The following is an 11,513-nucleotide window of genomic DNA, read 5'->3' as shown; positions in this document are numbered from 1 at the left end:
TATTTTTACACAGCGCTGAAAATCAAACCCAGAGCCTCATACATGCTGTGAAAGCACTCTGCCACTGAGCCATAGCCATAGCCCAAGTTTCTCTTTGTGCCAACACTCATTTCCTTTGGCTAATTTATAAGTAAGAGAAATAAAGTATGGGTGGTCGTGTCTTTCCCTCTCCTTCCTTGACATGCCATCATTTTCAGTGTAAAAGCTACACAGAAGTAACTTGCTGTTTTATAGTGTTTCCTTGCTATAATAAAGTACCTGAAGCTAAGTAACTTATAAAGAAAAGAGATTTAGTTAGCTCACAGTTTTGGAGGCCCAAAGTACAAACAGCATGGTGTCTGTTCTAGTAAGGGATTCATGACAGTGGGCATCATGGTAGGAGCAGGTAAGAGAGGACAGATCACACAGCGAGACAGGAAGCCAGAGGCTAGGGAGGGGCCAGCCTCTTGCTCTTTTAAAACAATCCTCTTGGAAGAAATAATTGGGTTCCCAGGAGAACAACATTAATTCCTTTTGAAAAGGGTGATATTCCCAATGACCTAGCACCTTCCAATAGACTCCACCTCTTCACACTGGGGGACCAAGGTTCTAGTACATGAACCTTTGGGGTGTACACTCTAACCATAACCAAACCATAGCACTTGCATACAAAAGGATGAGGGGGTTCCCTGGTTGTTATGTTTCTTCTTGGATTGCCTTCTTTCTGACAAGTTGGAAGCGAGTTCTTAATTCCAATGGAGAGTATGACCTCTCAGGATTCTGGGAGACCCTGATAACTCACTGTGGACATAAGATGCTTCCCATGTACTAACTTTGAGTCTCACTCAACCCCCGTGCATTGTGGACCCAGTGGAATTCTATATTGGTTCAGCATCTTGAAGGTCCTATGGAAGAGAGGTGGCAAGGAACACAGGGGACATTTGCTCTGATGCCCCCAATTCCCCTTTCAGATCCTTATGTCCCAATCTCACAATTGCCTAAGGTCTTGACTCTGTAACAAATCCCTGTTCCATAATATTCATAGCAGTTCCCCTTTCCAGACTGAACCCTGTCTGATAAGAGTCAGAGAGGAGAGAGGGTTTAAATCAATGTGGCAACATGTTAACAAGTGGCAAATCTGGGTGAAGCATACACAGGCATCCATTGAACTATTCTTATGACCTCTCTGTAGAACTCACATTTTTCTCAATGAGATTGAAAAAAAAAAAAATTCAAAAGTTTGAGGAATGAATCCGTGAGTGAATGAATGTCATTGTTAACTAAACAAGCTGCTGCCATCCTTCAGTTTTAGATCTTTATTGAGTTGACCAAATGCCCCTCCTTTACATAGCTCAGACTCATTTTCTATTCATTCTAAGACTGGGAAAGTCCAGCTCCATTTCACTGAATTTTGCACCCAAATCTCTCCCTGTTAGGGGGGGAAAAAGTTTTGTATGTTCGTGCTGTTGCTTTGATGAAAGAGGCTATCCTGCCCACCCCCAAAAGAATTGAAGGTCTGATGTTGGATATCATAGAACCTTTATTATTTTTCCTCTAAATTCTTAGAAGCGTACATAACGCCCGTGCTCTGGTTATGACACCATTTATAGACATTTAAAATGTATCTTCATTTATAAATATTTTACATTTGGTCCATAGAACAGATAATTTTACTAAATAATAGTGTAATTTTTTTAAAACAGGCTCTGTATATACTTTGAATATGTATATATTACATATATTTTTTATATAGAGATAGATTTACTTGGTGTTCTGAGAATAAATCCTTATTGCAAAAAAGAAAAGCATATATGATAATACAATATCTTTTTTCCCCTCCCTGGGCAAATACTAAAAAAAAAAAAAGAAAAAAGGAAAAAAGTTACACATATTCACAGTTCTCACAGTATATGTACGACACTTACACTATTGTGCTCTATAAGGTAAGTTTGGATGGAAATCAGTTAGGGGATTTCTTGCCAAACATCTCAGTTAGAATTGCTTACAAACATTAAATATACTTAGAAAGACTTGATCTCGGTTTCACATTGAAGAACAAAGAGAAAGTTAGAAGGCTCCTTGCTCTTATTCTAAAGGAACTCACACACGGATGGGGATGGGATGGGACCAGGAGACACAGTGCAGGGTCCTTTCATTCTAAACCTAGGACTTAATACATATGCAGCTTGAACATGGCTTTGCCACTCAGCATCGGGGATGCCTTAGCAATGAGACTATGTTTTTTTACAGGCAACCTCGGGAGAAGGTTGTAGATTTCCTACACAATATCACATGGGACCCTATATGCCACACGTGAGAATGAGTGTGCATGGGTGTGCATTTCTAGGTGCATTACATATTATTTATTCTCTACGATAATGTGCTTAATACTCTGAGGGTAATACCTTATTGCAAGAACTGGTATGCTGGTCACTTTCAGCTGAGAATGACAAGAGATTAAAAAAAAAAACCCACAGTCACAGTTATTTATCATAGTTATTAAGGATTAGTCATAATAAAGCACAGTTTGTGAGCTAACGAGCTAAGGAGCTACGGGGGGCACGACATACAGCTTTGCTACATGGGAACCCATCTTCCTGGCCAATGCAAAAGGTACTGAGCTGCTGGAACTTTCGAGACACTGTCTTCACCCGCTTCGTTGCTGCCAGCACCATGGAGCCCGATTCCAGAGAGGAATAAATAACACTTCCCCAATGAAGCACTTTGAAATCTCCGGAAGCACATCATTATCGTCTGGGCATCTAGGGGTGGAGTAGGGGGTAGAGTCTCTGGATTCATACTGGTTCCTGGGTTGGTTCATGGGTTGGGTAGATTTGAGTGGCAGTGAGGAGACCCCTGCAGTGAGAAGATTCCAGGAAAGGGACTGGGTGGGGTGGGGGGGGTGGCAGCTTGGAATGGGGTTGGCAGTGAGAGTGAGAGTTTAAGAGGGAAACAGAAGGATAATTGGAATGGTCTGGACCCTCCGACACACACCGCCCACCTTGATTTCAACTCTGCAGTGGTTTTGTGCTCTGAAAAACTGGGCTGCTTGCGACAAACCAGAGATCCCAATTGGGGAATGTCCCCCAGGGGGCCCTGAGGTTCCTTAGGAATGGCGATCAAAAGAAATGAATTGTGCTTGTGGCATTTTAAGCCCTTCTGGGCCTAGATGGTCTCCAATCAGAAGGGCCCCGGGCTGGCAAGGATGGGGATCGGGACACGGAGCTGCAGAGGTGTCCATTCCCTGGGGGAAACAAAGGATGCTATGCGTGCTGCTTGTGAAACAGCTCTGGGAACACACACAGACTGAGGTCTTTAGGGGTTGTTGTTTTGTCCAGCTGCCTCGGGAAGGAGAAAATTAAAAAAAAAAAAAAAAGTCAGAGATCCCCGTGGGCTCCCTGCCACCTCGAGTAAACTGTCCCTGGCAGTCCCCACTGTATACAAAACGCCCTTGTCCTTTGTCCAGAGCAGTGTCTGGCGGATCCGACCTTCCTGCAAAGTCCAAGATAACAGTCACAGGGTTCGGCAAGAAAACAGTCAAGAATACGACTAAAAGCCAGGAGTGTGTGTGTGTGTGTGTGTGTGTGTGGCCTGGCCGGGTCACAGGGTCACACTCGCTGGCGGGATAAAAATGAGCTACCACGGCAGTTACAAATGTCAACAGACCGCTTGATGCTTATGGGGTCCCCCCACCAGGAGAAAGATCACCAGCCCGCCGGATGCTGGAAGCCCACTCGGACTTACATGACCCCCCCCCCCCGGCAGGGCCCCCCCCAGGGGTCTGACTGCCCCCCCACCTCCCCTCTCTTTGTGTGGTGTTGGAATCTGGACTCGCCACTTGAGGTAGGTGGAGATAGAAGGTTATCTTCAGTCATCAAGTGGTGGTCGCCTTCAACCAGGTTGGGGGGGGTGACAGTGTTGGGTCGGCGAGCGGCCCCGCACCCCTAGATGTAGGCCTCTTTGGTGGCTGAGCTGCTGGCCTGGGGCTGCTCCGGACCGTTCTCCGGGCGGACAATGTCTTCGCTGGGCTGGATCATCACCTGGATGCGCTGTGGGGACCAGTGAGGGAGGTATGAGGCTGGGTGGTAGGGGATGGGTTGCTCCCTTCTTCCCCATCCACCCTCACTCATCCTTCCGCCACACCGTTCTTTACATAAACCAGGCATGCTCCTGCCTCAGGGCCTTTGCACACACTCTCCCTCTACCAGGCACATTCTTCCTTCCAGATAGTTTCACAGCTTGCTGTCTATCTCCTTAGATCTGAGCTCAAGTGTCTTATCTTCTCAGTGAGGTCTTGTCCTGCACTACCTAACCCCCCACTTACTTTATTTTTTCTCCATGGTACTTACTCCCATCTTATTTCTACTTATTTTATTGACTGTTCATCTTTCCTCTGCTAGACTAGAAGCTCCATGAGGGCAGAGCTTCTGTTTTTTTTTTGCTCATGGCAGTGTCCCCAGCACTGACAGCAGTGTCTACCACATTGCAGATTTGCTGAGTGGATGAATCCCTGGCTGCCTTTGCTACACACATCCTCTGCGACTCTGCCCTGTCAGCTTTGACTCCCTGACCCTCTGACTTTTCCACCCCCGGGCCTTTGCATGGGCTGCGTTCTCTGATGCCCTCCCTCTGCTTCTCTGCCACTTCAAGACCCAACTGACCTTTGGGGCTCTGCAGCGGATGATGGAAAACAAAAGCTTGGAGTCACAAGAAAGGGCTGCATGCCCCGGTGCTGTTAATAACTTACTGCAAAGGCTGGGTAAGCAGTTTCCCAGGTCGGGGCCTCAGTTTCTCCATCTGTGAAAGGGGGAGGCTGGCCCAGCAGCCCAGGGTCTGGACGCAACTACCCACCACTCATCTTCCCCAAGCCTTCGGCCTTGGAGCTCCCCCTTCTGGCTGCAATTGGCAAATACATCTTCAAGGGGGAACCACTTGACCCTGGCCTTGCAGGGGACGCCCTGCCCTCTACAGTCTGCTCCTCCCCCTTCCTTGGTGGAGTGATCTCTGCCTGCATGTATCCCACCAGTGTCTCTTTCCCCTGTGCACCTCCAGCAGTGCCTTGCTACATGCAGGAATTCAATGCCATTCAACAAAGACCACCCAGCAGGGACCAGGTTGCACTTCGCTCATTCGAAAATCTGAAATCGGAAATGCTCCCAAACCTGAAGCTTTTGGAGCATTGATGTGACACAACAAGAAGAAAATTCCACACTTGAATTCATGTGACAGGTCAAAGTCAAAGCAGAGGTGCACTAAAAATATTGTACAAAATCACCTTCAGGTTCTGTCCATGAATACGTACATAGGAAACATATATGAATTTCACATTTAGACTTGGGTCCCAACACCAAGATATCTCATTATATATATGCAGATGTCCCAAAATCCGACCCCCCCCCCAAATCTCTAAAATGCAAAACACTTCTATTCCCAAGCATTTTGGATAAGGGATCCTCAACTGGTATATAATGATGGGGCGATGTACCTTTCCATGAGAGTCAGACCACGTTTCCTATATTTATCAATCCCATGAATGAGATCTAGAGAAACACCCCCAATAAACCTGATCCCACCCTTCGTCTGCTCCAAACCCCTGCAGGCCCCTCATAACCCTCAGGATGAAGTCTAAAGTTCTTGTCCTGATTTTCAAAGCCCTTCATGATCTGACCTGGCTTTCATACATCTCCAATCTCATCTCTTACTGCTCCCCTCTACCCCTCCTCATTCTTTCCTCCTGCTACACCGATGTCCTTTGAGTTCACCAAATGCAGTTTATACCCCTGGACCTTTGCACATGCCTCCTATCTTCTCCTCCCTCCCCTTCCCCTTCTAGAAACATTCTTTCTGCTTCTATCACGAAGTTTAGTTTATCTTCACGCCTTCCCTCTTGCTTCTCTAATCCTGCTCAACCTAGGAAGGGCTAAGACGGGGTTACTTGCTCCCATCTCCTCCCCATTTCATTCCCCAACGATGCCCCTCTAACACTCGTATGTCACTGGCTGTTGACTTCCCTGGGCTCCCCAGCTAGACCTTGTGTTCCACAAGGCCTGGGACAGTGGGAGTGTCCAGCACAGTGGGAGAAGAGGACTAGCAATGGATTCCAAGTGTAGGAAAGCACTTGCCTGCTTCAGGGAGCCCTTTAAGGTGAGGAACATGTAGGCCATGTACCCGGGGATGAGGACCATGGAAGACAGAGCCATGAGCCAGCCCACGCCCTGGCCCCACTTGGGGAAAACGTAGCTTCCCATGGTGAGAGGAGTCATCTGCACAGCGCTGAAAATGAACACCCCCTGCGGAGGGTGGAGGAGAGGGAGCAGTCAGTCACCCGGACCAAACAACGAATGTCTCCGTAGACACTCCACCCACCTCCCAAGGCTGACCCTTACAAAGGCCCAGCATCCCGGGAGTCTTGTACCCAAAGCCACTGCTGGCACATAAGATTCCTCTGTGCATAATAGAAAATGCACCTCTCTGGGGAGGCCAGCAGGAAGCCATCTCCTCTGACAAGACCCATTAGAAAGGGGATTCCCTCCCTCCAGAGCAAGGGTTAGGTGTCATCTCCCCGCAGGCCACAGGTTGGGTGCCCTTGTGCAGGACACATGGGCACAGTGGCCCAGCCTCCACTTCAAGGACCTGTGGTGGCTTCTTTCAGGCCACCTGGATGTCACCTCCTCCTTCTGGGAGGGAATGAGAGTCACTGAGGGCAACAGGCTTCCTGGTGCCGAGAGCTCGGGCTTCTGGGTCAGGCTGAGCTGATTCCAACCTCAGCACTAACTTGCCGAGTGAGGCTGGCTGGGTGAGCCCCGGTTCCCTCCGTGGTGGAGTGAGATAATAATGCCTGTTCCACGGAGGGCGTGAACGGGATGTCACATGAGCAGGTCCCACAGCAGGTGCTCAACAAATGGTAGGGAGAAGTATTATTAAGGGACAGGGATCCCGGGGTCCCTTCCTCCTGTCTTTGCCTCCAGAAGTTTCTCTGTGGAGCCGAGTAGTCGCCAGACCCAGGCCAGCCTCATCCTGATGGGCTGGTCAAGCCTTGTCCTTACCGCCACAATGATGGGGGTGAAGAAAGACCAGCAGAGTTTCCACCAGATGCAGGGTCTGGAGCCGACCATCTCTTGGATATTGTCATAGAATCGGTTGACACCTGTGATATCCAGAGCAAGGGCAGGAGGGGGTGGGTGAGCTGTCGGGACCACAGGTTCAAAGCCCAACTCCACTACTTTCTTGCATTGTGACCAGAAGCCAATCACCTAACTTCTCTGAGCTTTAGTTTCCTTGTCTGGAACATGGAACTGACGCTATTGTTATTGAAACATTTTTCCACAGCCAAATCCCTACAGCAAGTAAGAAAGCAAGATACCTGAACGGTGAAGCTTTATACTAAGAAAAGGATACTTAGAAAATGTGTCTTCCAGGGGTTGGGGATAGAGCTCAGTTGGTAGAGTGCTTGACTTGCATGCACAAGGCCTTGGATTCAATCCCCAGCACCACCAAAAAGAAAGAAAGAAAATGTGTTTTCCAGCCAGGCACAGTGGCACAAGCCTGTTATCTCAGTGGTTTGGGAGGATGAGGCAGGATGACTGATAATTTGAGGCCAGCCTTAACAACTTTGTGAGGCCCTTTCTAAATAAAATATAAAAAGGGCTGGGAACGTGGCTCAAGGGTTAAGCACCCCTGGGTGCCATCCCTGGTACCAAAAAAATAAAGAAAGAAGGAAAGAAAATGTATCTTCTCTACTCCTAATGCCTCTCTCACCTGACATCCCTCCCAGCCATTTCTTCCACGGCTTTACGAAAAGGATTAATGTAGCTTGTGTTACAAATGAATTTATTTGGCTGTTCTTTTCAAATCTGCTAAACATGGGGGCCTCCTGTGTTAATGGTTGTGAAGACTAAATAAATTACTGTGGGAAGAGGGATTTGGTGTTCAAACTGTATTGTTGAGAAATGATTGAAAAAAGGAATGAATGAATGAATGAATGAATGAATGAGAGAAGAGGGATGGTGCTCACCGTAAAACCAGGAAATGGAGACACATTCAAAGAACACGAGGAACAGCAGGCTCATGCCACTGGCAGAGTAGTAATCGAAAAGTTTGAAGACATAAATACCCCCCTGCAAGAGGAAAAGAGGGTGAATGCAGATCCGCTTTCCCCCCAGCACCCTGGGCACTCAGCTTCAGAGCCTGAAGAGGCTGGGATTAGGCTACACTGCAGCAAGAAAGCTCTAGGGTGGATTAGAGCAAGGACTAAGGGCCCTGTAAGCATGACAGGATGAGAATATTCACTTTATGGGGATTGTCCAGGTGGTAGAGGGAGACACCCTATTTCTGGCAGGGCTAGAGGGCAGAATGAGGGACTTGGTGACCAGAGATATCTTTCCATAGAGAAAATCAATCATGCCTCTCCCCTGCTCAAAACCTTCTCTGGCTTAAAGAAGATAATGCTATAACATAAATAACCAGTGAGATATCAATTCAAATCAAATTGAATCCAAATGCCCCCAGGGTCTGGCATGGTCTAGTTCTGTACCCCATCTGCTGCCCTCACTCCCTCTGGGTCCACTATGCAGACTTTCTTCCTCTCCATGAAGGTTTCCAAGCTCATTCTCACCTCTTGGCCTTTACACATGCTTTGCTTTCTTCCCCCGGATCCCCCTCTGACTGGCTCTTCCTCACTATTTAAATACCTGATCAACCTCTCCTGATCACCTTGTCCCAAGTAGAGTCCCTCTCAGGCCTGACGGTCATTTTCTATCCTGTTATCCTCATTTTTTTTTTTGAATGCAGGAATGGGGAAACAATGACTCTGGATCAGAACTGTATTTAGAGCCAGGGGTCGTTTGTGGATCACAAATGAGTCCCAGAAGCTGAGCTTACGGTTTTAGAGCATTTATATTTATTGTACAATTCACTTCTTATGTGTATATCTCCCAACTAAACTGGGAGGGCCTGGAATACAAAGCACACTCCTCATGAATATCAATACAAAAACAAAAGTGTCAATGAAAGGAGACTTTGGGCAGTGTCAACCTCAAAGGTCTAACTCCAACTTGATTGGCTCATTGATGAGGGCCTTTTGCATGTCAGCTCCAGGAAACAGTTGCTGGTGCCCAGGACAAGTTAGGTGCTGCACTCTGTGGCTTTTTCCTATACTTTCTGGCTCCATGCCTGTGTCTGTCACCAGCCCGAGGCCCTGTCTAACTCCTTGCTCAGCACAGTTGGAGCACAGTGCAGAGATGGAAGGTGGGAACTGACTGGGCTGGTGATGGAGGCCCTGGGGCAGCTCTGGGGTGCATCAGGTGAACCCACTGAACCCACCTGGGTGATGTTAGAGAGACCGATCAGGTAGGAGATGACGCAGACGGCAGCAATGAAGAGCTCTCTGCGGTTGCGGAGGAGTCTGGGATACTCGTCCACCAGGGCGGTGATGAAGCCCTCCACGGTGCAAAACTGCAGAGGGAACAGAGGTCAGCTACCTGCAGCAGTCCCAAGCCCCAAACACTCAAAGTTTGTCCCTGGAGGAGAAAACAAGAGGCCCAACAGCACAGAGACAGCAGGGCCAGGATAACCCCAGGATCCAGCCTGATTTTGCCTCTGGCTCACTTTGCAAACTCAGAGAGCACAGTCCCTCTGGGCATCAGTTTCCCTTCCGGGAAATGGGAGAGTGGCCGAGTTGTTTCCTAAAGTATCATACAGTGGAACATTCTAGGGGTCTGGAATTCTTGGTCATCTTCTTGAGGGGCTGAAGGGTGGCCTCCTTTCTCTACTTTTTCCTGGACTAAGGAGGCTGGGGGTGGGAGGGTGCTTGAAGGGGGAGCCCTCACCTGGCTGTCGATGCCCAACATCAGCAGCATGGAGAAGAAGAGGATGGCCCAGAGGGGAGAAATGGGCAGCTGGGTCACTGCTTCCGGATATGCCAGGAATGCCAGCCCAGGGCCTGTGGGGGAAAGAGCAAGCCAGACAAAGGGTATTGAGCACCTATGGTGTACCCACATACCATCCGCTCTCCCAGCTTTATTTCAGTTCATTTTCTCAGTGAGTGTCATCAGCCACTTAGGAAACAGAGTAGGCGATCCAAATTTGTGGTCCATCAAGATTGGTAAGAAGCCGTCACCATCATCCCAATGAGGGATTGCAATGATCTGGCCAGTAGTCGGGATAATGTAGGTTCAGAGAGGTGCAGATGGAGAGATAGGAGCAGAGGACAGTGTAGGAGTGGGCTAGCTTGTGGGGTGAAGCTCAGGGGTGATGCTGAGTTTCTGGCCTGGGCACTGGATGGGGGACCCCTCTGGGATGGGGAACACAGGGGTGGAGAAGGCTGGGGAGGTCTGGTAGGGACATATTGTATTTGAGTATAATAGTTCACGGGGAAATCTTGGAATGAGCAGGAAAAAGACTAACCTCTCTGTGTCTGGCTCTGAGAGTGGGGCAGAAATGGTGGTGAATGGAGAGTTCCAGAGTCATAAGATGGGAGCTGCCCTTGTAGGGGAGGTTAGAACCCCAGCTGGGAACTGTTCCCTCCCACATGACCAACCTAGTTCTCTAAGGGACAAGTTATGTGTGTCACCTCTCTGAGTCTCAAGGGCCTCTGCAGTGCACACAGTGAGTCCCTCCTGAGGACTGCTTGCACAGGGAATCAGGTGGCGACTTTCCTCTGGCCCTTGTCATTGACAATGGTGTGGAGAGCAGGGTGGGTACAGCCCACGTGGTGAGAATATTTTTGAAGCCAGGACAAAGGCATGAATTTGGGGGATTCTGTATCATGGAAGGAATCACGTTCCAGGTGGACACAAATGTATGTTCCTGATGACCACACATGCCAGGGGGGTTAGCTTTCTCCTTCCCCAGCAACCGGGGCCCTCCACGGGGTGTCGCTGACCTGAGGCCGCCACATCAGCAATGGACCTCTTGGTGACATGAGCCATGAAGCCCACGATGGAGAAGATGACAAATCCGGCGAACATGCTGGTGCACGAATTGATGCAGCACACGATGATGGAGTCCCTGGAGAGAGGGAGGGGCGGGGTCAGGGAAAGGTAGAAGCTGGAACAGGTGACCATGAGGGAGTGTATCAGAAAATAACTGAGAGGGCATGAGGTCAGAGAGGGACCTAACAGGGGACCACCAGGGGGCGTGGCCACAGGTGGGCGTGGTGATAAAGGGGTGTGGCCGGGAAGGAAGGGGTTTGCACCTGTAGACGTTGTTGTGGAAAGAATTGTAGCTTCCAAGGGCGATCAGGGATCCCAGGCCCAGCCCATAGGAGAAGAAGATCTGGGTAGCTGCATCCAGCCACACCTATGGGCAGAACGATCAAAAATGATCCACTGTATTACAGCCACAGCCCCCTGGGGTCTTTTTATTTTTCTAAGTTTTTATGGACTTTTTTTTTTTTTTTTTGGGTATGTGTGGTGCTGAGAATCGGACCCAGTGCCTCTACACATGCCAGGCAAGCGTTCTCTGCCACTTGAGCCACCACCCCAGCCCTTGGGGACTTTTTCAAAGGTGTCACCCACCAGCGCTATCTAACATGA

The 11,513-nt window shown here is 48.8% G+C and overlaps 1 protein-coding gene across 2 annotated transcripts in view; it reads right to left on the bottom strand.

The window, feature by feature from the left end:
• Window positions 1-1,501: 1,501 nt before the first annotated feature.
• The window catches only part of Slc6a1 (solute carrier family 6 member 1), a 39,378-nt gene continuing 29,366 nt past the window's right edge, over window positions 1,502-11,513 (bottom strand). The window contains exons 9-17 of one of the 2 annotated variants that reach the window (XM_048787114.1): window positions 11,174-11,277; window positions 10,862-10,986; window positions 9,807-9,919; window positions 9,301-9,432; window positions 7,994-8,096; window positions 7,026-7,126; window positions 6,102-6,269; window positions 5,142-5,231; window positions 1,502-4,028 (exon numbers count right to left, since the gene is read on the bottom strand). In XM_048787114.1, coding sequence (XP_048643071.1) covers window positions 3,924-4,028; window positions 5,142-5,231; window positions 6,102-6,269; window positions 7,026-7,126; window positions 7,994-8,096; window positions 9,301-9,432; window positions 9,807-9,919; window positions 10,862-10,986; window positions 11,174-11,277 — 1,041 coding nt within the window. In that variant the 3' untranslated portion in view covers window positions 1,502-3,923. The remainder of the gene's footprint in view (window positions 4,029-5,141; window positions 5,232-6,101; window positions 6,270-7,025; window positions 7,127-7,993; window positions 8,097-9,300; window positions 9,433-9,806; window positions 9,920-10,861; window positions 10,987-11,173; window positions 11,278-11,513) is intronic. The other variant, XM_015495126.2, reaches the window with a different exon arrangement.

This window comes from Marmota marmota, unplaced genomic scaffold, assembly GCF_001458135.2.
Source record: "Marmota marmota marmota unplaced genomic scaffold, marMar, whole genome shotgun sequence".
NCBI classification, from domain to species: Eukaryota; Metazoa; Chordata; class Mammalia; order Rodentia; family Sciuridae; genus Marmota; species Marmota marmota.
This window is presented reverse-complemented; position numbering and strand designations above follow the sequence as displayed.